The sequence below is a fragment of the Pyrgilauda ruficollis genome, unplaced genomic scaffold (assembly GCF_017590135.1).
Source record: "Pyrgilauda ruficollis isolate IOZ18807 unplaced genomic scaffold, ASM1759013v1 scaffold4, whole genome shotgun sequence".
NCBI classification, from domain to species: domain Eukaryota; kingdom Metazoa; phylum Chordata; class Aves; order Passeriformes; family Passeridae; genus Pyrgilauda; species Pyrgilauda ruficollis.
In genome coordinates this window covers 14,773,439-14,789,171 of record NW_024525489.1, presented here as the reverse complement: position 1 = coordinate 14,789,171, position 15,733 = coordinate 14,773,439, and the positions used below count along the sequence as shown (strand labels likewise).

At 41.6% G+C, this 15,733-nt stretch overlaps 2 protein-coding genes across 10 annotated transcripts in view; one reads left to right on the top strand and one right to left on the bottom strand.

The window, feature by feature from the left end:
• The window catches only part of SPAST (spastin), a 38,487-nt gene extending 30,840 nt beyond the window's left edge, over positions 1–7,647 (bottom strand). For 2 of the 5 annotated variants that reach the window (XM_041476960.1, XM_041476962.1), the window contains exons 1-3: positions 7,155–7,647; positions 3,025–3,111; positions 1,742–1,825 (exon numbers count right to left, since the gene is read on the bottom strand). In XM_041476960.1, coding sequence (XP_041332894.1) covers positions 1,742–1,825; positions 3,025–3,111; positions 7,155–7,560 — 577 coding nt within the window. In that variant the 5' untranslated portion in view covers positions 7,561–7,647. The remainder of the gene's footprint in view (positions 1–1,741; positions 1,826–3,024; positions 3,112–7,154) is intronic. The other 3 variants (XM_041476961.1, XM_041476963.1, XM_041476964.1) reach the window with 2 other exon arrangements.
• A 2,208-nt stretch (positions 7,648–9,855) lies between these two features.
• DPY30 (dpy-30 histone methyltransferase complex regulatory subunit) lies at positions 9,856–15,505 on the top strand. 5 transcript variants are annotated; one of them, XR_005955935.1, is made up of 6 exons: positions 9,856–9,991; positions 10,433–10,506; positions 10,591–10,638; positions 11,796–11,938; positions 12,063–12,170; positions 15,214–15,505. XR_005955935.1 is itself a non-coding variant. In XM_041477120.1 (6 exons), the coding sequence occupies exons 2-6, from the start codon at positions 10,471–10,473 to the stop codon at positions 15,229–15,231; spliced, it is 291 nt and encodes a 96-aa protein (XP_041333054.1). In that variant the 5' UTR covers positions 9,856–9,991; positions 10,433–10,470; the 3' UTR covers positions 15,232–15,505. The 5 variants fall into 5 exon arrangements, 3 of the variants coding, with proteins under 3 accessions (XP_041333054.1, XP_041333053.1, XP_041333052.1); XR_005955936.1 differs by lacking the exon at positions 15,214–15,505 and adding an exon at positions 14,562–15,028; XM_041477120.1 differs by lacking the exon at positions 12,063–12,170 and adding an exon at positions 13,002–13,047.
• The last annotated feature ends 228 nt before the right edge of the window (positions 15,506–15,733 follow it).

Genomic DNA, 15,733 nt, shown 5'->3' with positions numbered 1-15,733 from the left:
TGTAAAATGACAGACAAAAATAATAAAAAATATGCCGTCAATACTTCAAAGTTGGTTAGATGGCATACAATATTACACAAATAGAACCCTAATGATCAAACTTGTAGGGATTTAAAATAACTGAAATATCCCTCCAAACCACATCTTTTGCCTTCCTAAAGGGCACATGACTTCACTTGCTCCTTTTTATCCAAATTTCGCTTTTAGGTACATTGTATGAAGCACATCCTCGGTAAAAATTAACAAGAACCTAGGCAAACCAAAGTGTTAAACTGATCATTTAAAAAAAAATTATTTTGCATCAACTAATGTAAAAAACACTGTTCTATCTGTTTACCTTTCAATCTACACTCTGAATGAAGCAAACAAATAGCATGTGATCACACATTCTGGTAGTAGAGACGAATATACTTCAAGAAATTTTTTGTGAATTTTACCCTTTGTTTCTTTTCAATCAGATCACAGCAAGTAAGCGACTTATCAACATTGCAAGCACTACTAAAGTAATACAAGCAAGGATGAAGCACTACCCACAAAACACGAACCCTGTTACTTCAAGCCATACCTTACCAAAGATTATTACATGTAATCACTTTCACTCTATTGTTCCCTAGTTCATATTACCTCTAGAAGTCTGCCTTTAACCCTAGTAAGTGGAAAATATATTTTCTCCATATACTAAAACTGCATGAAGAAACACCCATATTAAAGCATAGAAGACAGATGCCTCTTTCACTTCCTGTCCCCTTCAATTTTTTTTCAAAAATACTAAAGGCATTAGGAACTAAAGGGAAACAAAGGGGTTAATTTCCTTGAACCAGTCACAACTTCCCTGTCAGTGACCAGTGAGGACCACAGAACCACCAAGTGTAAGAGGAGAAAAGAACCCAAATTTTCCCATCTGCTCTATATGCTCCTAGAAGAATGAGTTAGTACAACTCCACACAGGAGAGGGTAAGATTAAAATATGCAAGCTAAAATCAAGTACATTTGTTAGTGAACCCATAAAGAGCAATTAAAAAATATCCCTTATTTTACTTTTACTGACTGAACTGAAAGCATTTTCAAAGTTTTAAATTTAGAAGATGCACTACACAGTGGTCTGTCGTTTGATGGGAGGATTTTTACTTTGTTAAGAATTTATATACAACATTTAATTTTAATAAAGCTAAAGCTACACAACACTATACTTCTGAAAAATATGACCCTACCTTCTAACTTTAAAAAAGAACACTACTAGAAAAGAATCAAGAAAATTAGAATTTCACAACCTTACGGTCTATATGATGTTAAAGAATATTATTATCATCATTATTATTATTTACCAATAGTAAGAAAAATTGTTAATATAAGTGACAGCAACAAGAATATGAAGTAGTTACACTTACAAGAAGCACACTTGGCACTCATGATCAGCAATATATCATAAATTTCACTACAGTACTAACAGAAAAATCCTGAACTCCATCAGGAGTTAATCAAGACTTCATCATTTTATGACTCAAGTGTGCTATGATATAAAGACTTCTCAGTTACTTTTATACCTGAAAGTGGGTCATGAAATTCCATTTTCAAAATCCATCAACAGCACTTACTCCCAACTGAAAATTAAACTAAAGCAACCCTACAAAGATAATGACTCCTTCACTTTAAAAATCAAAGTAATATTTTAGAAGAATACATTAAATGAAGTTGTGCAAATAATTATAAACTTTCCAAAGTCATGAATTGTAACTGGTACCTAAAAGCTGCAACCGATCCTTGGCCATTGCCAAATTTGTCATCATTTTAGATTGGAGACGTCGAGCCCGTTCACACTGATCACCTTACAAAGAAAAATCCATGTTAAAACACAATTTGTTAATACCCAGCCTTCCCTCCTCCTCCACCCACCCTTTATCTATCCCCTCCACTACATATCTTCATTACAAAACTAGTGAAAAAAACTCTAAAGCTTCCTATTTAATCAAGATGTTAGTTAACACTCTCTGCTTTACAACAGTGCTTGTAGAGCGATGGGAACCCAAACACTGCTTTGCATATTGTCTAACATTTCATGCTGACCTAATACGTCCCTTGTCTCTGCATTTCTCTGAAGAGAAATCAAATAAAACAAAAATATAAAAGCTTGAAAAGTGACTGAGAGGCAAGTACAATTTGAAGGAACTGATTTTGGAAAAATTAACAGATTTAAATTCAGTTGACTGTGTCCCTTTACATTTCAAAACACACAGAATTAGACATTAACACCACTTTCTAAGAAGTAATTCCTGTTCGAGTCAAGCTTTTTTTTTTTAAACTGTGCCAATTTATACAGGTTATATCAAATGCCACTGGTATTGCCCCCTAAGTAAGATCACTACATACTTCTAAACACAGGTAAGGGAATAAATACAAGTCTGCAAAAACACTTACAGGTTTAGGTTTGGGCAGGTGATTTGGGCAGGTGATTTGGGTGACAAATTTTCAGCCAGTCCTTCACTACACCTGTATTTCTATGGTACATAACTACTTCTACACTAAAGGTTAAAATGCTTCCACATAGATAGCTGGCATTCTTCCTTTGTTGGAAATGTTCAGTTATTTTGGCCTAAGTTATTCAGAAACACAATGTCAGGCCATTCCAAATTGGGGGTTTCTTTTTACATTATACTGAAGGGAATATAAAATTCTGCATAAGTGAGAACATGAGCTGTCAACTTCAGAAAATCAAATCAAAACTCAGTATTTTGGCACTCCCATTATATAAGAAATCACATGTTTTACTTAACAGTAACATGAACTCCTTATGATTTTGCAGTCTGAAAATATTTGGAGCAAGATTTGCATGTGATATAGACCAGAATATTAAGGTGGAACAGAGAAAAGGAAAAGTGCTCACTTACGGCTAAAACAGGAATAAGGAAGATCCTTATGAAGTACAGCAGGTTGCTCCTAGCCCCTACCATATTTAGTAATATTGATTTCTCACTTCAACGAAGCCATAAACCAAAATCAGTTCCACAAAACTCAAAACTGGCTTACCTTGACCAATTACTAAGACAGCTATTCCTTTTTCCAGTTCTTCAATTCCTTTCTTATACCATTCAACAGCTTGTTCCTTTTGTCCTGCTTAAAAAGGAAGTGAGCCCATTATTTTCTTGAACGAATTAAAGCTTAGGAATGGTTCTACATAATGCTGCATAAAACAAGTAAGAGAGAGGAAGAGATTTTAACAAAATCCTGTGATTTAAAGGAAGTCTTAAAGGGACACTGTCAACTTTATATCTATTTAAATATCAAATAAGCTTTTCTATTAAAAACAGGTACTACACCAGCCTCAAATCACTTTTACCTGTTTCAAGAATAATTCATCTGCCTTAAAGAAATAAATCCCCCCTCCCCTGCCCCAAAAAAAAGATCTAAAAGTTCACCTACACATATTCACTCCCAACAGAAATGGTGAAATTAACAGTTTTTATGCCCCCAAAAAAAGATCTAAAAGCTCACCTACACATATTCATCACTCCCAACAGAAATGGTGAAATTAACAGTTTTTATTTCTGAAACCCAATATAAACAGTGAAATTAACAGTTTTTACTTCTGGAACATCAAGTAGAGATGTGCCTCTTAATCCTCCAGTGACAGCCAATAATAACACTAATAATACCCAAAATAACAATAGAAGCACAGAAACTCAAGAAGAAAAGCGACAAGTCTAAGACACTACACCAGAGAGATGAGAGACACATCTCCTCTGGTCACCTTTTGTGCAGTGCAGCTCATTTGTCATGAGGGCATTTCTTTGTTTAAGCTATTATGAAATTGCTGTATTACAGGTGTGTGTCAACTTTCACATGAAGCAGAACACAGCAGAGTTAGAGCTCACCTCTGTACCAACCATGTCCTGAGTGCATTTTACAGCAAACACAGCCATGAACATGCCTGTACCTGTACCATGTGACACCATGACTGCAAGTCAACCACTGAAGACCTATTAATACCTACTTCATATTGCTCCCTTTCCATAAATACTCTGCATTAAAAATTAATATACCTGCATATGGAAAAATACTTTTGCAACATAATTATATCACACTAAGCATGCATTTCCACAGAGGAATATAACAGATTAGGTATTAGAACATAAAGCCTGATCAGCATTAGCAAACTACTAGTGGTAGAAAAAACTAAAAACGCCTACAATGAAACTTCAGATATCATTACCCTAGTTTCAGATGATGTTTCACAAAACTATTCCTAAGTGCCAGTGGTTGTGTGCTTCTACACTCAAATCTTTTGATAACTTCAGTCCCAAACCTATCTTCTAGTAAATTTCATGTTAGTAAAAATATTTCAATACATTTCTATAATCCTTTTCAGGGTTTTCTCTTGCTCCTCTTCAGACAAAAAAAAAAAATCTCTTATTAATAACATTTGGCAAGTTCCCCTGTGCAGGTAATTTCATGCTTTGCTCTTCTTACCACCACAAAGCACCTGCCTATAGTCATGAACACCACACACCTTGGGAGTTGTATCATTACTGTCCTTTCTTCACCAGCCTCATATATCCTGACTGTTAAGGACAAAGCTACATAAATTAAATCACCCGAGGTGAGTGACTTCAATCCTCCCTTTAGACTTTTTCTTTAAGCTTCTTCTCTCCACCACCCACAGAAACAGTTTTGACTGCAGCATAAATCGCAAATCTAATACTGATTATAGCTAAATGAAATCCTGACTTGAGATGATTCCACCCACCTCTGTTAACAAAGCCTGAATGGCTTTGTTATTCCTAGGGGCAGCTGCAGACATGCCAAGGTCATCATTAAAATTTCACTTCCAGCTTTTAACTGGAGAAAGTTTCCAAAGCTCAATACCACACCAAGCTGTTTGCAAAGGTTGTGCTCCAACTCCACACAGAATGGTTGACTAGTTCTCAGGGATTATGACATTAAAAATAAAATAAATGTCACAGTCCTTGGAAGTTGCTGACTTGGCGTATTGGCTCTGGCAGAATGGAGCTCATTTTCCTCAAACAGCCCCAATGGCACTGTGTTTTGGATTTGTGACTAAAACAGTTGATAACACAGAAATGTTTTGAGTATTGCTGAACAGCACAACCTCAAGGTTTTATTTTTCCCACACAGATCCCCAGTGAGAAGGCTGAGGGGTGCACAGGAAGCTGGGAGAGGACACTAGCAGGATGACTGACCTAAACTGGCCAATGCAATATTTTGCATCATACAATATAATGGTCATCAATAAAAACCTGGGGAGATGAATAATTGAATGGGGGCTGTCTTCAAAGGCAATCATTGCTTGGAAAGATTTCTCATTTTTTTTCCCTCACTTTTGCTCCTCCTATGCTCTCCCCTGTCCCACTGAGAAGAGTAAACAAGAAGCTGTGTGGAGGATGCTTAACTGCTTGCAGGGGTCAACACAGCACATGCACCTTCTTAAGGAAATATATTAAGCTTAATTGTGAAAATACCAAAACAAGAATAATTGCACCACTAATTCAGAAGCATAAAAAATTACCAGAAGTGCTATCAAAATTACTGAAGTATGCATAGCTCCCACAACAGCAAAAATGCCACACAACTAACAGGCTATTAGACAATTCAGAAATTCCAACCATTTTACATACTATGTCTAACATATGGTTTTCTCTGTGAAGATATAAAAAGCTTGTTTACAGATCAAAAAATTTTCAAAGAATAGACAAGTATTCTGGCAAAATTAAATAAGCAAGTAACAAATCTATGTATTAAAAGGAGTTCTTTCTTAGTGGAATGTTGCAGGGCTGTAACAGCTGTGCAAATGCTCATATTAGCAGCAAAGATCATCTTACTAAATGTATGGCCTGTGCAACTAATTAATGTATGATCACCCTAAAGATCCCTACAGAGCAAGTCCATTATTAAAATTCATATTTAAGGGCTTACCCTCCAAACCACCAACAATTAAAGGTCACAGCAGTGGAAGAGGTGCCTGATAAGACAAGACTTTGCTACTCCTCACAGAGCAATCATCAACACCACCAAAGCTTTCAGCTATCTCACCTTCTTTCATGCTTTGTTCCTATGACCCTCAGTGCTCTCTCCCTGTACAGCTGTGCTGAGCTAACCTTGCTGCACATGGTGCAGGTTTTTTTTCTCTCCCAGAGTGAACCACTGCCACTCCCAAACTGTCACTGCAAAGGAGGACACATCCCATGCTTTTGTGGTGCTGTCAGCATGCAGCTTCTGTTGAAGGCCTACTGCTATATTTTTAATCTCCTCCTCTAGGATAGCAGTTTCATTAAAGCGCAACTGAAAGTTTAGAATAAAGCATTCTGACTTTTCCTGACAATTTTAAACACCATCACAGCATGTCCCCAAGGCCTACCTTTTGCATGCTGACAGAATCATGCTGCTGCATTTAGAACAAATTATTAAATTTAATTCAGTAGCAAGTATTTTGTTTGGTTGGGGTTTTTTTAATGCCCCACAAAAAAAAAAACCTCACTCCTGTTATATTTCATTGAACCCTAAATGCTCTCCTTAAGGTCTTCTCATCACACAGTGGTAGGTTTTTAGGTTTTTTAAGAGTATGCATGTCATACAGTTTAAGAAAAACATTTTTTAAGAAACTGCCAAAATACTTAAAGCAAGTATTTATTTCCTTAAAAGTCACACCACTCCAAATGGGCATTCTGAGGGCCAAGTAACCTGCAGCCTCGCTTGAGCACTCACATCATTTGTCAGGCAGTGCAGTACAGGATGCATCCTTATTATTGTCCTTGGTGCTTTTGTTGTCCAGCTGGCTTGGTGAAGGCTAGTTACAGTAACACACCCGCCAGCAATTTTTTAACCGCCTTACCCAGACCCCCGCGGCAAAAATTAAGTTTTTGGGGAGAGATACAAGCACTTGTCTTGCACGGGGAACGAGCCCGGGCCGCAGCTTTGTGATCCGACCCGCACCTGCGGCACGGACGGACCCGGCCGGCGACCAAAGCACCGCCACGGCATGCGGGCACAGCACGGCTCAACCCCCGCACACAGCGTCCGCAGCCCCCGCATTTCTCTCCCAAGCGGGTTTTGTTTGCTCTTAGCTGAAAGCGGTTCCACGGCACAGGGCCTTCCCGGCCTCCCCCCGCACCCCGGGGCGGCCGCGGGCGCTCCCTCCCTACCTGTCTCGTCCTCGTCGATGCGCAGAGCCATGGAGATGCACTCGAAGGCCCGCTTGTGGCACGCCCGCACCGTCTCGGGCGCCCCGCCGGGCTCGGGCGCGTCGCCGGCCCCGGCCCTGCTGCCCTTGGCGGCCATGAGGGCGCCGCGGGAGAGGCGCTCGCAGAGCCAGGCAAAGAGCAGCCCGAGCTGGAAGGCTACGAAGCGGAGCAGGGCGAAAGCGGCGAAGAGCGGGTACGAGAAGTAGTACAGGTTCCGCTTGTGCGGGGACGCCGCCGCCGCCGCCCCCGCCGGCGGCACGGGGGGCGCCGGCCCGGGCGGCGAGGAGGGAGAGGCGCCGGCGGTCGGAGGCGCGGAACTGGAGCCGGCTGAGCCCTTCTTCTTCCCTCGGCCACCCGGAGAATTCATTCACCGCCGTCGCCATAACCCGCTGCCAGGGACTGACAACAACCGGCCATGGCGATGGCGGCGGCGGCGACGCCCCTTTCGGCCGGCCCAGGGGGAGGGACGGAGGGCGGGATGCGGGCGGCCCCGGCCGGGGGCGGGGAGCGCTGGCACCGCCCCCCCCCACCATGGGAGGCGAGGGTACGGCGCCCACAGCGCCCGGCCTGCCCCGCTGCCACGGCCCGAGGGACGGGCTCTCGGGCACGCTCGGCGCTGGGCCTGGAAAGCACGGAATCACGGAATCAATGTGGTCGGAAATGCACTCTGGGACCATCGAGTCTAGCCTTGGACTGCTGTAAAACTGGATCATAGCACTAAGTACCGCGTCCGGACGGGTCTTGAACATGATCGCGGACGGTGACTATACCACCTCCTCGGGCAGTCCATTGCCATGTTAACCCTTTCTGTGAAGAAATTCCTCCTAGTGTCCAACCTGGACCACCGCTGGCGCAGCCTGAGGAAATGTACCCTTGTCCTTTCGCTGGCTGCCCGGGAGCAGAGGCCGCCTCCCAGCTGGCTCAGCCTCCTTTCGGGGCTTGCCGGGAGCGCGGCCCGACAGTGAAAGCAGCAGCCCGCTGCAGCCCTGGCCGGGGCCGCTCAGTGCCGGCCCATGAGGCGCGCCGAGTGGATGGGCGATGAATAATTTAATAGGATTAATGATTCTGACTGGGGTTGTGAGCCGGCCCGCAGGCACAATGCAGCGCAGGTTCCTGGCGCCGCTCCCGCCTGGAGTGATTGCTGGTGGCACACAGGCAGAGCCCGGGGAATTCCCTCGCACGGAGAGGCGTGGAGCAGCCAGTCCCCGGCGGTGTCCCTGCTCCCGCCACCCCGGAGCTGTGCTCGGTGCTTTGTCTGCTCCGCAGCTCTGTAATGGGAATGACAGGCTGTCTCCTCACATGCAGGGAGCTAATGGAATTCACTATACATTATAGATACATCGCTCTGGAAGAAAAAAAAAAAATCTTTACTCCACTCTCCTTACCAAAAGTGAACATGCAGTTGTCCAAGCCCTTCTCAATTATCTGCCCAGCCATAATATTTATTTGTGTTTCACCAAAGAGATAGATCCTCCAGCTCCCTACTCCTTTGGTTATCTCAAACCTTAAAAATGCTTTGGTACCTTTGGTCTAGCAACCGAGGGGAGGCATCCATACACCAGCACTTCTGTGTCTGCTGCTATATTCACCACTTTAGCGAACGCCTCCCTCTGTGCTTCAACCTTCCCACCTTTGTGGGTGCATTGTCTGTTGTCTGATCTTTTTCACCGTTGTTCTGCTTTGCCACACACTCTCTGTTCTACAAATAAAATACTGAGTGATCCTAGATGATGGCAGATCATCTCCCTGTCGCACGCCTGAATTGCACACAGGAGCTGGGACAGTCCCAAAACTGTAGACAGGTAATTCAGTGCACAAGCAAGTTTCCCCCAGCTTATAGCAAGAAAGAGCAGTTGGTGGGGCATGTTAATTAAAAGGATATGCCAAACTAAAATCACTACTGTCTGCAGTGTTTGATTCATTCTTCCAAAATTACTATAATAAAACTACTGGGTTGTTTTTTGTTTGTTTATGCCTCATAAAGTTACTTCCAGTTGCTCCAGTAACGTGTATTTATTTTCTTAAATGACAGAGTGGAGTTTTTTTTAATGACAGAACAGTACACAGTATACAGTTTTCTTACTGTATAGAATACAGAATGTTATTGCATATAAAATAACAAACATATGGCAACTACTCATGACCTAGACCATTATTAGACAGACAGCCTATTAGTGCTGGAAAAAAATGCAGAGATTTAAATCAAGTATTTTTCTTCTGTGTTTTGTAATGATGATGTACTTCTATTATGAAAATATTATCAAGTATGTTCCAGCCCACTCATGAGAGGAGGAATATTTTTTTGTACATGTAACTGTCCTTTAAAAAAAAATCTCTTATTTACTGATATAAAGTTTTAACAGATTTTGTAATACCAAAGAAATTCCAGAAGCTTCAAGCACTGTTAACAGTTATTTAACTAACAAAACCCCTTCCAGATCCAAATCAGCTTCAGCAATGTTATTTTTCGCGAACACCACAGTGCTCAGACACCAAGCCGCGTTCATTTCCGAGCACATCTCCGTATCCCAAAACCCCAGGCGGATCTGGAAGCGAGCACATCCCGCGCCTTTTATTCCCACAGGCCGCCTCCACACGAACCGGCCCCAGGCCCGCTCCCGGCCCCGCCCCCCGCGGCCGGGCTGGGTGGGGCCCGCGCAGGCGCACTGCGCCGGGGGCCGGCCGCGCGACCGCTTCACTGACGTCAAAACAACTCGCGACGGCGGCGGCGGTTGCTGCGGAGCCGCTCCCGGTGTCCCGCCCGTCCCGGTGTCCCGCCCGTCCCGGACCGACCGGCGGTGAGAGCCCTGCGGCGGGGCCGCCTCTGTCCCCGCGGGGTGCCCGGGGCACGGCCGGGGGCGGCGCCCGCACGTGGCCCGCGGTTGCGGCGCGGCCCCAGCCCGGCCCTGCCCGCGGGGGCTCTCGGGGCGCTGTGGCGGGCACGGGAGGGACGGACGGAGGGAAAGGGATGTCTCCGGCGTCCCGGGGGCATGAGTGCTGTATTTTCTAATCCCAGTACTGCTCTCTTCAGCGGACGTAACGCGAAACTTAAAGGCGCTTGTCGGTTCTGCGTGCGGGAGAAACCAGTTCAAGTTTGGCGCGGGGGGGGGGGGGGGGCGGTCCCTCTGCTTTCTAGTAATTGTGCCTTGGTAACCATTAGTAACCAAGTGATGCAATATCACTTAGCTCAGATGGGCTTCATCTCAGCCTACTGACCAGTTTTTTTATTGCTTGCCTAGATCTTCTTGGACATCCATCAGATTTCACTTTTCAAATCATGGAGGGAGAACAGATTATGGAGGGACAGCCACAGGTATAAAAAGAAAAGTTTTATGTGCATTATGTTTCACGTGTAAAAGGAGAATTTTAGCTTTACTAACTATGTGTTATTTTACAGGTTCCAGAAAATCCTCATTCCGAATATGGCCTCACTGAAAATGTAGAGGTAACAAAGATTTTGTTGCAGTGGAAGTCACATTTGTGATTTGGGGAAAGTTATCTCCTGAGTCTAACTTCAGAAAATGTAATATTCTCAATGGAGCTAAGCAATACCTGTCCCTGGTAGAAATGGCTGTAAATATATTTTCTGTTGTGCTACTTCCATTGTTCTAAATGGTAGTGAAGTAGCTAATGAGCCTTTTAATGAGTTGGGGTTTTTTTTTTGAAGTATCTTATGATTATTATCTGTTCTATTGCTATCTGTGAGAGATATAGATATATATTATGGCACAAAAAAACCCATCCACATTAGGCTCAACCTATGCTGAGTAGACTGGGAGAATCACTTCCTAACTCTATGGCATTTACTTCTTATTAAAGAAAAGTCTTCAGTCTCCTTTTATTATAACTTCCTACTCTGTGCTAAGCTTTTGCAGAAGCTATTTTAAAACATCTGGGACTCATCTCTCTGATAAGTGCTTGTGTCTATGCCTCAGCTTCCATAGTTCCTACAGAGCCATAACACATTGGTCCCGTGCCAGTAGATTCATGTACATTGCACTGAATACATTCGGTTTACTGGCAGTGGGAGGGTATCACTTTTCAACTACAGTTAATGGTGTAAGATGATTCAGCACTTTTTGATCAAAAAGTACCTGGAAGTATTTTGCATATGTTTTGTTTAAAGTGTCCATCTATACTTGAGTAGAGCACAGTCACAAAGTACTTGACTTTAGCGGAGTCCCCTTTGTCAGGCTTCACCTGAGTTCCTTGTGCTTTTAGCATTTGGTGTTAGAAGCACGTGTATAGGAACCATCCAACTGAGACTTGTTGGTAGTCATTCCTGTCTTAGTGGTGTAGAGTTCAAATTAGTGAATGCAAAAGCAGAAATAAAAATTACTGGGATTGGATGTCTTCTCTTGTAGAAAACTTACAACTTCTAAACTTTGTTTCCCAAAAATGTAGGAATTTAACAGAAGGTTCCTCTGGATTAGGTTTTTGTGCAAGGAAAAATATGCACTTAAATATTCTTAAAAGATGTAAAGAAATTTTTGCCATCGAATTGCAGAGACGGGTACTTTGTACACGCACTTTAAAGTAGATGTGGCTGCTATTAACAGTGTTCATTCACTTACTTTTTTTTTTTTTTCTTTTATACTTCAGAGGATAGTAGAAAATGAGAAACTAAATGCTGAGAAAACGTCAAAGCAGAAGGTGGATCTTCAGTCATTACCCACACGTGCCTACTTGGATCAGACAGTTGTACCTATCTTGCTACAGGGACTTGCTGTTCTTGCAAAAGAGAGGTAAGATGCTTCTGTCCCTTCTGTTCCTAGGAAAATGCAGGTCTCAAACTTGGGCAGTGCAGCACCTTTCAGGCCTCACACACCAAATATGGTTTTGCTCTTTGTAAGATCCTCGTTATAACAGGTTTATGAACCCATGAGTTGCTGTGATTGACCATGCAGGATGGATTCCTCACTTAGGCACACACGGCATGACAGGAGTTTTTTATTGAATTCATGATCTCCCAATGAGGTACGCTACTGTGAAAGTTTTAGAGGGAAAAATGGGAGGGGTTTTGTTATTGCTTTTATCACATAATTCACCTCAGAGAAACAAGGCAAGAGGATGTTCTAGTTCTGAAGATTTTTGTAGTGTGGAATTATAAACAGTTGTGCTTGACATTTAAGAGAAGGAAAGACAAATCAGGCATGACATGCATCTTTGTCAGAGATTAAGATACTTCCTAAAGGATATGGCTGAGCCTGCACTGTCAACAGAGTAAGAAGCAGACTGATGGTTTATCCTCTGGGTAAAGATTATGCTGTTGAGATGCCCCAGCTCTCTTTACCAGTCAGTGTAGAAAGTTATCCTTCAATAAAAGCAAACAGATGTTCATCTTAACAAAAATAATTTCTGGCCTTTTGATGTGTCCTCACTAGTGGCAAATTGTACTGAATGTAACCATCTGTCAAATTGAAATAATACAAACAAAAGCTGGTATAAGTGACCATAATTGCATCATGGCACCTGCAGTCAGAAAAACCATCAACAGTGTATGACCTTCAAAAGGAGTTGGGAATTTAAACTGCAGTGTACAGACAGCTAATTAAGCAAAATTAGGCACCTAGGAAGGTCCACCAATGTGCACACCTGAGGGATGTGCAGATCTTCAGCTGACATCTGTGGGAGTTCTGCTGCAGACTCAATGTAAAACACAGCTGCTCAAGGTTAATACCCCACCCTTACACTCTGAATACCTGTGTGACAGGCAAACTTTTTCCTTCCCTTCCCTTTCTCTTTCCCTTCCCCTTGCCTTGCCTTGTCTTGCCTGTTCTCCATCTTCTTTGCGGGGGCTCATCACAGCAGTGAAATTGGATCATTGATAGGAGGAGTTGGGGAGAACATACAGGTAAAAATCTGAATAGTATGAACCTGCCAGGGCAAACTGTCTGTTCAGCTGAGCATAATAAACCCTCAGGAGTGAGAAAGCTGAACTATCAGCTCTGCTGTATAACTTACTGCTTAAAATTGAATGGGAAAATAACTAGTGGAAAAGAACTAAGTCCTTTTTCAAAGGAATGTAGAAATGTTCAGGGAACAGCCCAATAAATCTGATGATCATGCCTGGAATTCAGTAGAAATTACCATCCAGGATAGTGAGCATATGAATAAATGACATATATGGGAGGAGGTCAACACAATTTTTGTTAGGTCTTTTAAGTGTCTCGGAGTTTATTGAAGGAGTCAGCAAGCATGCATAAAGAGGAATGCAGATGATGTAGTCTGTCTGTTTAAATTTCCAAAAAGTTTTTCACATAGTTATTCACTAACAGCTTTTAAAGAGGGTTAGTTGCTGTTGGGATTAAAGGAAACACCTTCATATGGATGAGGAACTGATGGGAAGATATGAGATAGAGGGTAGAAGTAAATGTTGAATTTTCATGGTGAAACAAGCTCAACTCTAGAATAATGGAAAAGATCACTTATAACAATTTGAAGAAGTGGCTGAAAAGTTGTTAATGAGACTGAGTTTTACAGACTAGATTAGGGAGTTTTGTGTTTCAGTTTCTGTTTGTTTTTTAAGTTGATCAATTGTAAATAATTGCACAGGAACGTCATAAAACTGAAGACTGCCATGAATAATTTAAACTGACAGAAAATGACATTGAATCCAAATAAACATAAAATTGTAGACCTCAGAGAGTGGTTAAAAACAGTACTGACAAAATGTTAGCTTCTGAGCTAAAAATTACCCTTGTGGAAAAATGTTAAACTGTTACATGTATATGTCAATGCACTGCTTTAATAAAAAATAAATTCTGAATGGTAGGACTTAGAAATTGAAGGGGTAAAACCAACTTAAAAGGGTAAAAAAAAAGCGTAATGTCACTATTTAAATTTGTGATATTCCTGTATTTTTAATATTATGTATAATTCCCCTGTATTCTGGTAGAACGTGAAAAAGTGAGAGTGACAAGGTAGTCATAAGTATGGAATGCTGTCTGTATATGGAATGACTGAATAGATGATATCTAGAAAAGAGGCTTCTGTGGACGAACATATTAGGAGCCTGTTAAATCACAACAGCACAGAGATGACGTATTGGGATGGACTGTTTATTATCTCTTCTGATACAGTAATCAAATTAAACAAAGCAGGTAGCAAATTCATAGCGAACAGAAGAGCTGATCCTTCACAGGTCACATAATTAAGCTATTTTTTTGCTTTCAGTTGAGGACATTAATATTTTATTTGTGCTCCAGAGGCAACTGGTCAAAGGTGTAGAGGAATCCACCCAGGACTATTAAGGGTGCTAGCTCAGGAATTGGTACATGCTTGGAAGCCAAAAGGATGGTCGAGAAGTATCTCTGCATTTTTTTTTTTTTTTTTTTTTTGTTGTTGTTGTTTTTGTGCTCTTTATAGGCATATTTGCTCACTGCCAGACCTTTGGTTTGACCTGCTGTGGAATAAGTATGTCATTTATTCTGTGGACAGAATCCAGATTAGCAGGATTCACATGGTATAGCCAGAGGAGTTCTTTTAAAAAAAACTACGGACTAAGGCCAGTGATCAAAAGTGTTTATTATTGACTACTTGTAAGTTACAGTACTTCTCAGACTTGAAGATTTGTTGTGTTTCAGTTGCCAGAAACCATGAAATAACTCTTAATACACTAAGCTACACAATAACCACTCAAAAAAAAAAAAAAAAACAGATTCAGTTTTACTTTAAATAGCATAAGTTAAAGAAATTGGCAAATTCATGTCGTATCCAAGGATGTACATACAGTATTTATGCTTACAGCTTGTGGTTTTAGGTATGTAAGTAGGTAACTGTTCTAGCAATTTAGTAACATTGAACCCATGGTGACTAAGACCCCTTTTTAAAAACTTCCTAATTAGACATAAACGGGAAAATTACAGAGTCACTCTAGGTCATTGGTCATCCCTAAATCAATGCTTAGAAGTGTTTGGGAGGAGCTCTGTTGCTTTTAAGGGAAGGTGATTGGTCCTTCATCTACCTAATTTCATATAATAAAAAATAATTGCTTTTGATTTACTTTTTTTCTTTGCAGACCGCCCAATCCCATTGAATTTCTAGCAGCATATCTTTTAAAAAACAAGTCACAATTTGAGGACCGAAATTAACTCCATAAAAATGAGGACAGTTTGGCTGCTAGACTGAAATGCTCATTTGCCGCAATTTGTTTTCTGCTGTAAAAATCCTTTAGCCACGTTGTTGTCTTTCTTAACTGCACAATTTGCTTTATCTTTTGAGTTTATTTAATAAAGAACACTTTACATTTAATTGTTCTCTTGTTTTAAACTAGCTATTAAGAGACTTTCAAAATAAAGTACTGAAACCACTACGGGATGAAAGTCTGAATAATTCCATGGGGCTATGTCCTCCGAATGCGTGACATAAAGGGGAACAATTCATTACAAGAATCACATGGCTGATAATTTATGTAGCTTAATTGGGGTTTATATAGCACCCTCCAGTGCAACATGCCTAAACAGAAAGCAAACAAATGCAGAACAATTAGAATTTATTTATTAAGTAGAGAAGAGAGAACTTGCTTCAGAACACCAGGA

Coding starts and splice junctions, on each gene's coding strand:
- DPY30 (XM_041477118.1), top strand. CDS start 10,471: ATGGAGGGAGAACAGATTATGGAGGGACAGCCACAG. Junction 10,507..10,590: donor TTATGGAGGGACAGCCACAG/GTATAAAAAGAA, acceptor GTTATTTTACAG/GTTCCAGAAAATCCTCATTC. Junction 11,939..14,561: donor GCTGTTCTTGCAAAAGAGAG/GTAAGATGCTTC, acceptor TGCTCTTTATAG/GCATATTTGCTCACTGCCAG.